Consider the following 17,930-nt stretch of genomic DNA (forward strand, 5'->3'; position numbering starts at 1 on the left):
GAACCTATAAACCATAAAGTCAAGTACTGTCAAGTACTGCTATTTGAGGGTAATCCCACTGCATTACCTAATTGTGTTATAAATGCATCCCAAACTCATTCACTTCAAACTACTAATGTAAATCTAATTCTGTTTACTTTAAAAAAGCTCCCCAGAGCTTTTTTTTCTTTTAAGTAGCCTCTGAAATGCAAAATCCCCAAAAAATAAGTCTCTTCACCTGCCTGCACAGACATGTTTTTTTTTTAGCTGTACAAACAACATCAGATATATTTCCATATCCCCTTTCCATGAAAGACCGTTGGAAAGTATCAAAAACTTAACTAAGAAAACAAGAGTGTGAGCCTCGGCTCAAATAAACGTCAGCGCTGCTAGAGACTGTGGAGTGGAGTTGAAATAAAGCAGTGCTGAAAAGGTAAGGGGAAGTAACTAAGCCAAAGTAAGGCACCCGCTGATTTCTGAAGTAGGTAAATCTAACATGATAAAGCTGCAAAATGTCAAAAGTTCGTCCTGTAGTGAAACCACAAAAGATCATAAAGGTGAAAATCTGCAAGGAATAGTTGCCCTTTTCAGTCACCATGTGTTGCTCTTAACCTGTCGACCAACTTCTAAGATATCCCTTAAAGAAACGCATGTCTTTTAAAAGCTTTATGGTTCCACAGCTATGCAAACTTTGAAACCACAGGTGTGAGGAATTGGCTCCCTGAAAGTTCAATGAAGAATTTTACATTTTAGCAAAATTGGAAGGAAATACATCAAACTTAGAGTAGAGCTTCAAATATAATTGCAATTTTTTTTTTTTTTTTTACATATCCCTTCATATTTTGTGGCATTTGCAATCCTTCCAAATGGGTTTCTCTGAATCTGCTTTCACCCGGCTTTAAGGTTTTATAAAGCTTGTCTGGCCGCTGGCTTATGCTGGGACTGAACAGTCTTCCTTGTTCCATTCGAATCATGTCACAATGTAACCTTTGAACTCTGTCAGCCCCACCCACTCTCGTTCTGTCTATATATGTATGTGTAGAGTAGGTGGCGCAGAGTTGCCATTGTCACATGATTTGAATGGAATGAGGAAATCTGGTCCCTGCTGGTTCATAGGATTCTCCAGACAAGCTCAAAAAAAAAAAAAAGCTCATAGCCTGGTAAATACTGATGTAGAGCATCCGTAACCACTTGGATGATCGCAAATACCATAAAAAGCTGTTTCTACCTATCTTGATTCCAGATAGAGAAAAGTGTAAAATAATGTATCGATGGGGGGGAGTCAAAATGGAATATTTTGGTTGTTTGCCAAAAATAAATACTTGATGTTAGTGCCAATTTTGCCATTTCCATTGAAATTAATTTATCAAGAATTCTGAGTCAGTTTATTGCATAAAATATATTCTATTATTTTGGTTTATTTTTAAACTCCCTATAAACAGTGTTATACTCTACCTGCTGCATTACAAATATTCTTGAAAGGTCAGCAGATTTATAAATGTCAAAGTAAAGGGCCCCAAACCGTCAACAGTGTGAAGACAATAATAAACGAGCACATTTTATAATAGGTAGTGGAATTATGTCTTAGTCAATTCATTTTTAACTAAAATCAATTGATGATGCCTTCCGGACATGCAAAACTAAACCTTTTTTAACCCCTTTTTTGTTGCATGCTTTAAACTGAAACAGCAAATGTCATCATAATTGGACAACTCCCCCAAAACTCCTATCTAGGTCATTTTTCTCTTGTCAAGAAATACATAAGTTTTAAAAAAGAGAAAGCTACTATAAGATGATCAGCATAAAAAAAATAATCAAGCGCATCTTACTATCAACATTTTAAATCCTGAAGTGAAACTCTGGATCAAAAGCAACAAAGGTTTAAAGTCTCAGTCTTTTATTATGTGTGCAAACCGTACACCATCCAGAAGTACCGCATAATCAAGAAAAGATGACTAAACATTTATCTTTTGTTATAGGGAAATAAAAACAAGATGCTCAATAACTCTTCCATTGTTTTTAATTTAGAGCATTTGAGATATAAAAATAAAAAAGGCTTTATACATATATACAGATACAGCCTTATGATGTACATCCAATAGAAACATGATTTCAGCTTTGAATTAGACACTCTGGCTTATACAAAGAAAAGTTTAGGATTACCATAAAAGCAAGAATCCTCTTTCACAAAAACTCTGGATTTTGAATATTTTTCTAATAAAATTCAAGTATGAACCCTTTGAGAACTAAGCAATAACATTTCTATGGCTCTGACAGTTTGACCCCCACTTTTCTTTACCAATTATTTTGTTCTATTTCTGACCCAAAATACAACAGTGATTTACTCATTTTTTTGTTGCAATACCTTAGTAATATACTGTATTATGGTCAATTGTAGGTTCAGCAAAGCACTCAAATAAAAATTTCTTAGTTGTTTACTTTAAACTCACATGCATAGCATGAAATGACTTGATATTTGACTGCACTCTCTCTTGTTAGGACTAGGAGTAGGCAAACCAGTTGCAAAAATCCCTTCAATAATGTGCACCGGCAGTGACATCACTGCATGGGCTTCCTGGTCTATGGCACCCTAGCCTGTCACTTTCTGAGAACACTTTGTAATATTTAAGTGAATAGAAATGTTAAATAAAAAAAGAATGACATTCAATTCTCATAATTAAGAAGTTGAGACTACACCTTACTGGGGTGTTCCTTGTATGGGAGGAACATAGTGTTCAAGCAGCTAGGATTGAAAACCAGAACTGCTGGCAACAAGTCTTTAGTTTCTAACCAGCAGTTGTGAATGTAGTATATATGTTTTGACACAAAAAGGTCATAGCATGGCCTGTTGAACTGGATTATATACTATACAGAAAACTCAAAACTGGAGACAGATACCTTTATAGAAATTTTTTGCTGGCGTTTGCCCAGACGATTGCTAACAGAAAGGAATTGCTGTACTCTAGTTAATGAAAATTAACTTGCTAGTCTAGTTACTGTGAAAAGTGGTGACCAAAACTGAATCTTAGCTGTGCCTTTCCTTAAATTACATATATTCCAGACTGTTCATATTATCTCAGTCTACAGCCATTGCAGCACTACTGATCTTGAAATGGTGTACATTTCATAATAATGACAATTATTATTATTATTTGCCTTTTTACTAATATGTGTTTGGTCAAAAATATATATTTGACGTTGTTGAGATTTTGTACAAATAAAAAATGAAATAACTACTGTACACAATGCATGAACTGACGATAAATAATGCTGAGGATAAAATAGCTAGACAACCAACGCATACAATAATCCAGATTGGAAAGTAGAATTGGAAGTAGTGATGATGATGACGACGGCAGTGTCTTTTTGCTTCACAACTCTATGGTCTATAATTCTGTTACAATGTTAGTTTCCATATTGGCTTGATTGTCCATTGACATCCTTTCAAATGCAAGCTCACCTGGTGTTTCTCATTTAGAAACCTTTGAAAAAAGGTATGTTTTAACCTCATGGAAAATCTTTATTCCATATGTTCTACAGGAATGTCAGCAGTACCATGCTATTTTTTCATGAGATATTTTATAAAGATATCTTTGTGTTATGTGTAGTTCTCAAAGGGTCATTCTTTTCATTCTATAGTGTGAAATGTCAAAAGGTGCATTTACTGTACATGGCAAAAGATTTGCAAAATTTTGCAAAATGCTAGTTGATTTTGTACCAGGGATTTTGAAGGTGGTGGATATGGACTCAAATTCTGTAATCTGTTCATCATGAAAAAAAATAAACCTAACATCTTCACTTCTAAACTAGAAGAATTTCAGAGACATTACATTTTCTATAGATTGAATTGGATGTGGTGTGATACAATTAAATTAAAAGCGTTGAAAATACCCATGGCTGAAAAGGCATTACCTTGTCCACTTTAGTTATACCTTCAGCATCTGGATAGACTTTCTGGGTCTCTTGCTGTGAGTTAATTACATACAAAGGAGATCTAAAAGCACACTGTTTAATGCAGAGTGCTGAAGAGATTATTATTATTATTATTATTATTATTATTATTATTATTATTATTATTATTATCATTATTATTATTATTATTATTATTATTATTATTATCATTATTATTTACTCTTAGTTGAAATCCGGTGTCCAGAATCTGTTTGGGCACTCAGAAATATTTTGAAACCAATTCTATACAAGACTGCAAATGTTTTTACAGAGAGAGAATACATTTTAAACCCTCTTTATAATCACCCTAGAAAGGTTTCATGAATAACAAATCGGACTTAAATAACTTTTAATAGAACTTGAGTACAATTTCTTTTGCCCAATTTAAGCATGTTTGTGTCTCTAAATATACAGTCAGACCTGTGTAAATGCACCTTTTGTGTGGATTTATAAACTACAAATGAAAAAAACGCAGAAACTATATTAAAAATAATAACTAATTACATTTAAATAACTCAGTACTCAGCACCACCACCAGTATACATACACACAAATAAATATTTACATCAATGTAAACTTTACAGCGAGCTGCCTTTACATTCATTTAAAAGCTATATATTAAAGGAAAAGCTGGAAATTAGTATTTCTGCTTAAATATGTTCAGGAAATGTTGGCCAGAAAGGATCAGGCAGCTCAGTTTCACAGTGGTGTTGGCAAAAGTCTGCTTTTGGTCCACATTTAGTTCACATTAAGGTAATGTATGGATAATTAATTAAATAGGTATGTAAAATGCCATTATCCATTTGATGTTCAGGTATTTTCCAGTCATTTGTCTTGGTTGCATTCTCTAAAGTATGCAATATTTTAGAGAATTATACTTTTTTCTAAATGAAAGAAAATTAATCATTCAAAAAAATGATTTCAGGGCCATATTTCTTTGTGAAGCAGCATTCAAAAAAGAATGTATTTACTGGATTGATATGAATTTCTAAAAGAAAAACTGAGACTTCCACAATGTGATACTTCATATTGGGAACCCCTAATTAGAGGCTTCAAACAAAAGCATTGAATTATGGAACCTCTAATAGTTCTATTAATTGCTGATTAATTTCCTTTTGTGCCCCTGGGGTGTCAGTGGTTCAGCTTTTGTTTGAGAGGAGAGCAGGTTTGTCTGTCAAAGTGTTTGGGCCGCCCGCCACCTTTGCAAGACAGGGAGGAGTAAAGCTGTAGAAAGGGAGTCGGGGAAAGCGAAGCAGAGACTTAACGGCAGTTTAAGAAAATAAATTTGGTCCTTTGTATTTACAAACAACATAAGATACATTATCGTTTAACCTCAGTCAAGTACAACTTAGAATTCAAAAACGACCGTCACAGTCTTTCTGCTAAACAGTCTTCACAATTACATTATGGTATTTACACATAAATAGACCATGTCACTTTTAGCTTTCATGCAATCTTTGTATCTTGTATTTTCAGTGCAAGGTAATGTTATTCTTGCATACAAACAAAGGTTTTAAATACAGTGTACTGCATAGAAAAAACCTGTAGTATTTTACCAATTCCTTGTTGCATTCAAAATGTACTGTAAATCTTCATTTACATGTAATATACTTTGTGTTTGGGCTGTCACTGTAAAATACTCAGAAAGGTGGATTTTAGAAAGCAACAGCACGATCAGATTAAAACAATCTTGATATCACTGTTCTTTAATAAATAGTCTGATGGTGGCATGCAAAGTTTGCAGATAGGCGACTAACTAATATACTGGATATAAAACCTTTGCTTGGTGTCGCTCAACCATAATTGCACTTATTTTTCAATGTTTATTGTATTCCATAATAAATAAGTGTGACCTTGTGAAAACAAAAATCCAAAATGGACCAAGTACCTGTAACCCTTTGAGGAAACTGAATTCAGAAGCAAAATAAGGTCCCCTACATGTTGTTTGTTTGTTTGTTTGTTTGTTTGTTTTGGTAACCTTGAAATCAAATTTGAACTTTAAACCCATCAGTACCAGGTGTGCAAAAATATGATATAACTAAACTGATTTATGGAAGGAAAGTTACATTATTGTTTAAGTGCACAAGGGCTAAGAACAAGATATTCAGTTTTTGTGCACCGGTATTCCACACAGTACAATCTATCAGGTCACCTTCACATAAACACTTTGATAGTACCACCAATATTACTTTCTAATGAGACATCAAATATGTTCTTTATACTATTTTCTGGGTATAACGTGTGCTTTCGTAAATTTACATACAAGTCCAGTGCTCAAACCTGGAATTCACAGGTAAACTCACTATATAGTGCTGCTCTGGTTTGTAGGTCACTTGGCTTGGGAATTGGACTGGGCAAAACCTCGGTTGCGCTCAAAACAGGGCTTATTTAAAAAGCTTTCTGAAGGTCCTCATAGGGTGTTAGAATCATTGAATCAGAGAAGGCAAAAACAGTGGACACCTCGTTGTGCCAAGTATGGGCCCCCCAAAGTTGTTTTGAGTGGGGAATGTGTGTTAGAGAACTGAGGCAGTGACAGGGTGGCTACCTTCTCTGGCTGTCAGCATGCTTTTGAAGCGCAGTGATGCTGGGATGTCACAGCTGTGGGGAGAGAGAGCACTGCCACTGGGGTGCTGCCATGTGTGACCTGTCACATAGCCCGACGTGGTGGCGCTGTACGCCATGTAGGGTGACACTTGGGTTGGTGGGTGGTAGGGCGCCATGCTGGGTGCCGAGACAAAGCTGTTCACTGTGGGCAATCCATTCAGCGTCTGGAGGTAATAAAAGAGGAGGGAAATTAGAAAATGCATTCCTGGGGTTTTTTATAAAGCAGGGATTTTGGCTTTGAAATATATTTTCTTATATCTTATTAGCATTACTAACAATATCTCTGGGCACCTGGTAGCTCAATGCCTCCCTCCCTCACTCTAATAATCCCAGCTGTATACTGAAGCACAGGAATTAATAAGGTATCAGGAAGCAGCACTTTCTGTGGAAAATGTGCCTATTTCATAAATAAAAAAATAAAAAAAGATTAGTGGTAATTGTGCAACATGACGGGTAAGAAAAATAATTATTAAGCCTAGATTGTCGCTTTAAGAATGCACAAAATGTTAAATGCAAAAAATGAATGGCCTATGATACCAATGCTACTCTATTGGCCCAGTGCCTTCATTTAGGTTAACCTCTGTTAGCTTTCAATAAATCCAGATTCTAATCTACATAGACACTGGTGCATTCAAATGATCTTCATTTTCTAACTAGAGAATTGCTGCTACAACATTAGAAGTTAATTTTGAAAATAAGAGAATTGTTTGACCTCACGATGTAGAAAATGAACGATAATGTATATAATGTTAAATGGCACCCTGTTTGCTTTCTTAACAGAATTAAGTAGGGGTAAATGTTGTTGCAGTTCTGGATACTTTTTGATATGCAAATATTGTTATTGGGAAAAGGGGAACTGGCATGATCCCTATATCTAAAGGTTATGGATAGTAATAATACAAAACAATACTATACTCTTTCTTTCATAAATTATATTTCAGGCAGTTAATATTATAATTAAAAAAATGTTGTCATGTATTTTCTGAGAAGGTTAGTGTTGAAAATTATAATGAATTTGGAGATACAACAAATATATTTAATTTAACTGCTGATTAACAATTATATATATATATATATATATATATATATATATATATATATATATATATATATATATATATATATACTACAGCTCCAGTTTAGTCACTGCATTACAATCATCATAAGGAAAGTTTGATTCTTAATTGGTAAAAGAATCTATATATATATATATATATATATATATATATATATATATATATATATATATATATATATATATTATATCTGTAAGTCACCTTAGATAAATGTGCCTGTCAAATAAATAATTAATTAAAGAAAGTTATGTACATGACAGTTAAGTAGGTTATTAATGACCTGAAGATTGCATGTCTATTTAACATTCTATAACAGAAAGCAATTAATGTGGTGGTGCTTTTAAAATGTTATTTTCCAGTTGTCATAAACAGAGTCAAATTAAAATCACGAGAGTATGTCACATTGCCAGTGGCCCAATGTATGTAAAAGGAACACAGGATCTTTAGTGTTGACAAGATTATTAAGCCCTATTCTGACTGAAAAACAGTAGGTCATGCTTATATATGCACGCAGTATATATAAATAAACTGATGATGGTGTTGATGTGCTGGCATTGGTGAAACGATGCATTTTTCTATGCATGCCTCTGCCCTCTTTTGCCCCTCACCCCCAGCCCCACTCGAATGGTCTAGCAATGCCACTGCTAAAGCTTAATATGTTGTGTTAGCTAATGAGCCGTGTATCATTATTGCACTGCTCAGTTTACAGGCAAAGAAAAGGATCTGTTTCAATGTGATTTATATGCTCTATTTATCATCAGCATAAAAGCTAACGGAGACTTTCTGAACTGGCCCTCGGTCTTCCTAACAATGAGGCACATTGCAGATATGTATAAACATTTACTTGAATGGCAGTCAATATATCTTTAAGCGCTGCAGCAAAGACCTGTGTGGATATACAACAACATGTTGGCTGTTTTACCAAATACTGGTTTGCCCTTCCAGACCATCCACTATTTGCATTTGGGGTTTTGCATATTTTAACATAAAAGCTTCACCTCTGATTAGATTGCCATCCATGGCATTTTAGTAAAAAGGAAACATTACCAAAAAATAACAACAAAATAATTAAGAAGATTTCTGCCAGACAAGCAGTGTACTGTGAGCTGCAGGTAGGAAACTCATTACCAGCCTGTTTAATTGCAGATTCAAAATGGGATCTATAAATCACAGCAGTATAGTCCCAAGGGATGAGTAATCTACATGTTGAATGAGAAAGCAGCAACAGGCATGACATTGAAAACCTGTTAATTAACAATAGCAGTGAAACCAGGAATCTGATTTTAGAAGTATATATGCCGGGTCATGAACGACAGAATGAATATATAGTGGTACGAATGAAAACGTATTTATGAAATTAGACTCTTAATATACCGGTACACACATTCATCTAGAATATTGACTCTCCCACTACAGTTTACTACTCCAGCCAGGCACAGACAGACATAGACGTTTATAGTGACAGAGCCCAAACGTCAACATCAACTATAAAAGGAAATAAACAATAGGGGACCGGGGACACATGTCGGAATAATGCTTTATTTGTTTTTCATTTGTTAAAAACAACTAGCTATTTAAATTTACCCCCAGGCATAAACTAAATATCGTTTGGAATAAAATTTTACTGACGGAGGACAAAAGGCCAAGGTCACTGAGCGAGTCGGTGGCGTTCACACTTACCTTATGTTCCTCAAAATATCTGAATACTAGCATGAATTGTGGTGCGTATACTAATTCTCTGCAGTCTATCTGCGGCTTTCTGGTGTAATATTTCACAGAACCTGGAAAGTGATTTTTTCGTTAAGCTGTTGGGGCTGTCCTAGTTGATAGTGTAATTCATTGTAGTTCAGTAGGCTATAGTTTTACACAACGGTTTTCCAAAAATACCAAATCACCTAAATCTTAACCATGCGTAATGAAAGAAAGCTATCTATCTATCTATCTATCTATCTATCTATCTATCTATCTATCTCTCTCTCTCTCTCTCTCTCTCTCTCTCTCTCTCTCTCTCTCTCTCTCTCTCTATATATATATATATATATATATATATATATTATGTTATGGATATATAAATGCTATTTATTAAAACATTCAAATTTCTACCCTACAAAAAATATTGTTTTAAAGATATAGGTTATCTTGCCATTAAACATTCGTTGGCACAGTTGTTATAAAGAGCAAAAATATTTCTTAACCCCGAAACTAACACTATAAAAAACGAACTAGAAAACACTTCATAGCAAATTTACCAAAATATCTTCATTGCAGAGACGGTGTTAAATCGCAACTATGAGCATTTTATTATTATTATTATTATTTTGTTTTAATTATTTTAAACATATTGCTTGTGCTTGCTGGCTTTTTTCACATATGTGCCCCCAAAATCCCATACATGCGATGTATGCAATACACAAGCAATATGTTTAAAATAATAATAATAATAATAATAATAATAATAATAATAATAATAATAATAATAATAATAATAATAATGCTCACGGTTGCGATTTAACACCTTCTCTGTCATAAACATATTTTACATATGTTTAATAAACTACATATCAAAATGATGTAATCTATCATTATAATTTTCCTGTATTTGCCTGTATAGTTAGTTCACACTTTTACCAAATAAAATGTTTAATTTTACTTGACTTCTGTGAGTATATTTTATCATTGGATAGATACGCCTTCGCGTCAAAACTAAGCGGTTTTGAAACGTTTAAATGATGTAATTGAGATTATTATTTTATTATGGGGATATTACTCTCTACTGACAAGTTGTATTCAAACTCCATTGAATATATGAATTCCACCTTTTCTAAGTCTGAATTTCATCAGCGTGCGTGCGCAATGCCATCTAAGACAGCATGCTGTTGCACATTGAATTAATAACGGCTCTTGCCAAAACTCAGCTGCCTGCATGTAACCCAACGATCTCACTGAAACCCTTTTTCTGCTGAAACAATACGACTTCCCTAGCCAAGACTTGCCCTATCAAATATTTCTGAATCGTATTGTTTAAAAATGTCACGAATACTGTATATAATAATAATAATAATAATAATAATAATAATAATAATAATAATAATAATAATAATAATAATAATAATAATAATAATAATAATAATATTTGGGAGGATCTGCTAAGTGACCTCCACAGCAACATGAACAGGGAACATCCCTATGGTCTGATGTTTTCTCCTGTAACAAAGATCAGATTTTATAATTTATTTGAACTTTCCAGCAGTGAGAGAAACATACAGACCTGCAATTTGGAAGTCTCTGTTTTTGGCACAGACATCTGCCTCTGCTATTTTTTAAACAAACAAACAAAACAAAACAAAAAAACCCAATATGCATTGGAATTGAGTTTCAAACATAAACCTTTCTACTTAAAGATCTTTCTCATTCGACAACATTGCGATTGTATCGCTAAATGTAATTCAACTCAAGTTGTTTCATATATTCTTTGTAGGGGTATACAAGCAGAGAAGCAATTCAGAAGGTACTAAATGTAAAGAAAAAAAGCGTTTGGGTTACTTTAAAAAAACAAATCTTAGATTTCTCATTGAAGGCATTACATTTAGAAATGATTAATTGCACCGTTTCCTATAACCATTGTGTGCAATGTGCAATATATGCATATTGCGTGATGTTTAGACGTTTTCTGCTATTTTTATTGCATGAAAAACATTATTTTCTCCTGAAGAGTTCCTGACATTAAAACAGTGTTGACCTATGGTTTAATTGAGCGAAATTGTTTGGACATGTTCTATACAATATATAATACCACTGGCTTAAAAAAAAGTAAAATCGGATTGCGAAACGGATTAATAATACTTGGCAAAATCTGTGATGTTGGTACCTGCACATGTCTAACACATCATCGTTGTGGCGAGACACAAATACACAACAATAAGTCGAGTTCGTCATTTGTACTATTCATTACACACAGCCCATTTTAACAGGGCACCATCTATGTGTTTTCTTTCCTGTCCTTCGTCATTCTGGTATAAGAGACAGTCTATTCTTTATTATAGCGGGCCCCGTTCAAAGGGATAAGCAGTACCGCCTTTGGAATGTAAAAAAATGTGTCTATAGTAGAGCATATAATTTGCGGCATATGTTAACCTCAGTGAATTATGTTCTTACATGAAACAAAAAAGTTTAGCACGCATGCCATTTCAATCGTATAAATAACATGCAACCTAGGTTGCTTTTCATCGCTGAGCGCTTTTATTCTGTCAGAAATAAGCAGTTATCTGTATAAAGTATTCTGATGTGCAGATTGAGTATATTGATTCTAAAAATATACCCATGCAAATATGCAGGCCAATCTCTGAATGACGATAAATGTGAAACGCGAACTGATTTTCTGGTAAACATTACCTTGTGTTACCAAACGAAACTGTTGTAATAAAATAGGCCTTTACAGTGACACGTCGAGCTTTTTGGTTTTGTTGCTTGAGAGTACAGACAGGATCTATTTATTAAAACGTGTTTTCTATAGCTATATTATATCTATTTTATACCCTCTGTAATTTTGCACATAGGGCTGGATATAAGCATTCTACGTGAATCATTTCTAAATAATGTCCCTCGCTTAGAAACCTTTTGAGAAAATGTGAGCAGAAAATGTGGTAGAACATCTATCGCTAGTTTTTCTTTGTATTATTATTATTATTATTATTATTATTATTATTATTATTATTATTATATAAAAGCGAGATTATTTAATAAATGATCACATTAAACGTGAATAAGTAGGCTATATGTTGTATTGAATTATAGGTATTATAGTATCACATTTTGTATGAGATATTACGTATTATATGATCTTTATTTTTGTGCAATATTGCACCAAATGAAAACGAATTTGTAAAAAGAGCACTAAATAAATGCATAAACATTGGACGAATAGAAATATATGTCATGCAAGAGGAATCTGATGCATAATATTGGCGGTCAAGTCTAAAGATATTTGAGTGTGCGACCAAACCTTGTCTCAACGAACGTCATCGAGCAAAGTATACATAGCTCAGTGCTGAGACATAGGCGATATATATATATATATATATATATATATATATATATATATATATATATATATATATATATATATATATATATATATATAATTACTTTAATTCAGAGGTGAATAGGATGTATTAGTCACACGTCAAAAAGATGCTGGTATTCACAAACTTGTGTTTCCAGATTTAAAAAAATGTTATTTTGAACTCATCATGTTATAATAATAATAATACTAACGAGTGTATTTATTTAGATATGTATATGTATTTTACCTGTGCATGTTTGGCTTCTTGTTCTAACTGGGCTTTATCCATGCCATTGACTACAGGTGAGGTTGAAGGATGAAAATTACTTCTGTTAAGTGTGCTCCAGTCTTCTACTTTGGCGCTGGGATAGGAAGAACTGTCACTAACTGGAGGTAAAGCACACACACAAAACAAAACAAAACAAAAAAAGGATAATAATCAGTAATCAGTGAAAATGTTGTAGCTGTTCATATCATTTTAACACGGGCTTTAAACTGAGTTACAAAAGTACTCAATTGTTTAAATGGAATTTTAAAAAACGCAGTAGTATGGTATAGTAACCTTGTAGACAGTAAGAGGAGCGGGAGTTTAACAAAATTACATTAACGTTTCACTGGCAGTCATTGTATATTTTTACAGTATTTGTAAGTCATACTTTCCCAGAGGCGCAAACGTATTTGTAGCCCTGTATTTTAAGTTAGAAAAAGCAAGCTATGGTATTATTTAGGAAATTAACAAAGAGTCGTTAATGGAAGCACAGTGTATAGGCCTACTTGTATGTATTATTGCTATGGGCCTAACTACATGAGCATGATTGACAGGCCTTAGGCGATACACAGAAACCTTCCTTTCTGAAAATATTAAACACGTTAGCACTATTTGATCGTTGATTTGCCTCATTAACAGAAACCGAGTTTCCTTAAATGCCATAGAAGGATTTTAACATATATATCAAGTTGCCTACATACATGTATCTGGTGTATAGGCTACATGTGTGTGTGTGTGTGTGTGTGTGTGTGTGTGTGTGTGTGTGTGTGTGTGTGTGTGTGTACAGAACATATAAACAGATATCAAATGAATGGTTCTGTTTGAGCCCTCAAAAAACGTGAAAACACTAGGCCTTGTTAAAAAATCATTAGATCGACAGGTAATTTAAAATGTTATTTACAATATTTGTATGTCCTTTTCAATTATTGCTCTTTTTTAATGTAGTAGATGTTATTTTTCTTAATACCTTCAGACCCTTAACTACTTAGCCAACAAAACCCATTGCTCTACCTACTCAGTCCACATTAACGTTTTATTTCAAAGAGCTTATTTGAGCTGTAAAGTTCTAGAACAAAAACAAACATTTCCATCAAGCTAATTGAAAAGCTAATTTTGCGAGTAGACGAGCTGTTTGGAAAGTTATAAATGTATCACTTTAATTAGTGTAGAATAGAATTTATTTCGGCTTTCAAAACCCACAGCTAACATCTGCAAATCATTTAGAATTACATACATTGTTTATAAAAGTCTCCTTGGAGAAGCTTTTTGTTCAGGACGTTTTTTGTCCGGTAGGAATGACTGAGGATTTCTATAGAATATTATGGCTTGCGTTAAGTTTACTGTTTTTAATTTTTATTAATTTTTATTTTTTTGCCTTGCCCACTTCGAGGCCTTGTATGTTGACATAAAAACGGTGACATAGTGCATACACTATATATTAATAGAACGTTCGCGTGTATAACTTTAGCATACGAACACTGAAATGTCTGTAAGAGAAACCCTTGCTTAAAAATAAATTGATATTTGAATTCAGAATAATACAAGAGAATACATGTTTTTCCTCTAGTTTTTCAAATTGACAGTTAATAGAGGACAGTTCATTGGAACCATGTAGCATTTATATATGATAAAATAGAGCTAGAATTGTTCAGGTTTACTTTTTCAATTAACACAACAGTTTTTGTGTTTTCTGTTTATATTTACATTCTTGTATGCATGGTATCTATTTTAAGCCTGCTGATTTAAAACTGCTGAACATTTTAACACTAGGCCATAACCCTGTTTTATGTGAAAAGAAATTTTGAAACACAACACATACGTCGTTCTAGACTGTTCTACCAATCATGTGAAGTTGATCAAATAAAAGCTTAAAATATTATGCGTGCTATGCATTGTGTGACATTTGACCTCACTAACTGGACAAATTTGGATTGATTACTAAAAGCAAACAACATGGGGACCCTCATTTCCTTCAAAGATCTCATGCAGCTACACTGTGGCAGCGTTTTAAACACCTCATTTTAATTTTCAAAATATCTCCTGTGCTCTGCTCTTTCCCTTCGTTATACCGGTACTAATATTCTACATCCGCTACTTAATTATAACTTGAAGCCCTAAACCATCTGTTTTAATGTAACTGTTTGAACTATAGTTACTTGAGCACAGCTTTCAAATTGCACGCAATGCAAAAAAAATGCTAATTTCTATAAAGTGTTCCTCTCGGGAAATCTTTGTTACAGCAACAAATTTCCAAACAACACAACAGTTGTTAGAATGTGTAGAATCATTGATCCCATAAGTATTTAAAAATAAATTAAAAGAGAGAAATGGTTTAGAGACTGGGTTATTTTTCATGGGCTGTTCTGTTAAGCTAAAATAGCCAGTTTGATTGCTTACAATGTGGACTCGACAACACGTATGAAATGTCTTACTTTGTTGCTCTGTTATTGATCTGATGCCCAGAATATCGGTAACAGAATGTGATGAAGGCCAAATCCTGTGCATAGCCATGTGTCCTGGAATGGCTGGTACCCCGGGGGGAGTTGGCACTTTAGCACCAGCTGCAGCGATGGGACTTGGGTATGAGTAGATATGATTGTACGGGTGACTAGGTTGAGGTGGAGGGTGGTGCACCGCCTTGTTTGATTCGTAATTATTCTGCTGGGACAGATTCCCGATCTTGTTGCGAAGGATCCGACTGATGGAGCTTACTGAGGGGAGGTTGAATTTATCGCACACACCGTCAGCCAAAAGTCGGTCCCGGATCTCCCAAGCGAAGATACCGGGGTCCCTTTGCTTGTATGTCCGGATATGTTTGACCACGGTCGGGGTCGTCACCCTGGGCTTACTGCCTCCGATGGCTCCAGGTAAGATGGAACCAGTTTCGTTGTAGCGGGCCAGAATCTTGCTCACACAACCATGGGAAACCCGCAGTTGTCTACTGATGTCACAAGGTCTGATGCCCAACTGTGCAAGTTCAACAATCCTCAACCGGATGGCATTGGGTAGGGGTCTGCCATTGACAAAAACACCTCCTAGCTGATTCACCTCCCCAAAGGCGGGCTCTGGTATGTAGGGAGGGGAAATAAAAACGTGGATTATTATTGTTATTATTATTATTATTATTAGAAATTCAGCCAAATCTGAGATTGATACTGTAATACAGTTTCCTCATTTTATGAGCTGACCATTTCGGCAAAAATAAAACAAAATAAATTACATTCTGTAGTATTTAAAGAAAATAATATATAACTTATAAATACAAATCATAACATTTTACACTATAGCTACCTACCTTCCCCCAACTGTACAAAACATGTCCCATATTATTGTATTCATATCGGAGCTTTGAAAAACATATGGAACTGATACTAGGACCAAACAGGGATGTTAAAAAACACATAGGCTGCAGCGTCTTGTCTTGTGTTCATTTCTGTAGTGGGAGCACTCGAAGTTCAATAATCAATCAAGTACATGTGTTTGTTCTTCTATCAGCATAATTAAAAAGCGCAACCAATGTATTTCTCAGCACACTGGGTTGGTGACCCTTAACGCTTGCTTCACTTGTATGAACATGAAGTGTGTAAACACCCCCGGCTCAAGGAAAACTCTTAGTATCGGCCGCCTGTTTTGTTCATCCCAATGACAGTTTACAAAACTTCTAATTAACTTACCCATTGCGTTTAGTACACCAATAATGACAAAGTGGTGCAGTTTCCAGAACTCCTTCTCTCCAGGGTGCAAATGAAAGTGTAGGGAGAAAGTACGTTATCCGCTGTACGAGTAATAAAGATCGTAGCATGAGGGGTAAAATCAGGATCTGTTTCCTGATGAGAGAGACGTCTGACTTACATTACAATCTAATACCAGAATGGGCCGGACTTCTGTAACTTTGCCTGTCACTCACCGCTGAGTAGCCTGTAAACAGAAGGGACTTACAATAGACCTGCTCCTATTGGCCAGTGAAGTTGACATGACAGCGCAATGGTGATTTCTTGTTCTTTATTCGAACAGGCATGCCCAACATAGACTGCCAACCTCTATGCAAAGCTATAGGCTACTTTACAACGTTCAGTAGGAATGGTAAGTCTATTCAAATAATGTAACGCTTTGTATTTATACTATAAACAGTCAATACATATATGTTACTCAAATATATGTCTGTACAGGCACTGTATCTATCCACAATTTCCCAAACATCAATTAGGTTATCTTAAGCAACAAATTACCTTTGAAAATACAGATCTAAAACATATAACACTTTAGTTTACTGCACTTTTTAATTCATTTGGTTAATTGTACCAATTATAATAAGAATAATTAAAATTGTTGTGCATTTATGTGTGCAATATATAGGCGATATTATTGTCAAACTTACTTTGATGATTTTATTTGTCATGATAAACTTTCATTTTGACTTTACTGTGTATTGTAATCATGATTATTTAAAGTCATATTTTGTTTTTTAAATGTAATTATTAGATTTTAAATTGTTGAAATTCAGTAAACACTACTCTTCTTATTGCAAGACAACGGGTTATCGCTTCATGTTACATCTTAGTAAGTTGTTTGAAATCAACGCAATAATGATCGACTTATGTTTTTATGTATGTTGTTTTATTTTCATCGGCAAGATGATCTTCGTGAGTAATTTAGCGAGGTTAGCATACATATTCCCTGCATCACTCTTAGTTTAATGGCCGAATGTTAGACCAAGTTTGTTTCATGCCGAGGTTTCATAATGCAACACTTGACGAAGTAACATTGAGTTATGCCAAGGATACTGAAAAGTAAAATTAAGGATGGCAAGAATTGGGTTTCTTTTTAATTAATTAGATTTAAGTAGTACAAATAATGCAACCGGTACACAATACAGTTTTCTTTGTTATAAAATATTAACTATAAAAACGTTGCTTTGTTTTTACAAATGTAACCATATGATTTAAAAACGTGATAAATGCAATTAAAACTGACTAGGCATTTCTTGGAA

At 34.2% G+C, this 17,930-nt stretch overlaps 1 protein-coding gene and 1 long non-coding RNA gene across 2 annotated transcripts in view; one reads left to right on the forward strand and one right to left on the reverse strand.

Annotated features, from left to right (window-relative positions):
* Nucleotides 1-1,981: 1,981 nt before the first annotated feature.
* LOC117423443 (paired box protein Pax-9-like) lies at nt 1,982-16,772 on the reverse strand. Its single transcript, XM_034039253.3, has 4 exons — nt 16,615-16,772; nt 15,373-16,005; nt 12,920-13,059; nt 1,982-6,698 (listed from the first exon to the last, which is right to left on the reverse strand). The coding sequence occupies exons 1-4, from the start codon at nt 16,616-16,618 to the stop codon at nt 6,444-6,446; spliced, it is 1,032 nt and encodes a 343-aa protein (XP_033895144.1). The 5' UTR covers nt 16,619-16,772; the 3' UTR covers nt 1,982-6,443.
* A 164-nt stretch (nt 16,773-16,936) lies between these two features.
* LOC131698656 (uncharacterized) overlaps nt 16,937-17,930 on the forward strand; it is a 35,206-nt gene continuing 34,212 nt past the window's right edge. Inside the window, exon 1 of the long non-coding RNA XR_009307692.1 lies at nt 16,937-17,023. This is a non-coding gene — a long non-coding RNA (uncharacterized LOC131698656). The remainder of the gene's footprint in view (nt 17,024-17,930) is intronic.

The sequence above is a fragment of the Acipenser ruthenus genome, chromosome 18, assembly GCF_902713425.1.
Source record: "Acipenser ruthenus chromosome 18, fAciRut3.2 maternal haplotype, whole genome shotgun sequence".
Classification (NCBI taxonomy): domain Eukaryota; kingdom Metazoa; phylum Chordata; class Actinopteri; order Acipenseriformes; family Acipenseridae; genus Acipenser; species Acipenser ruthenus.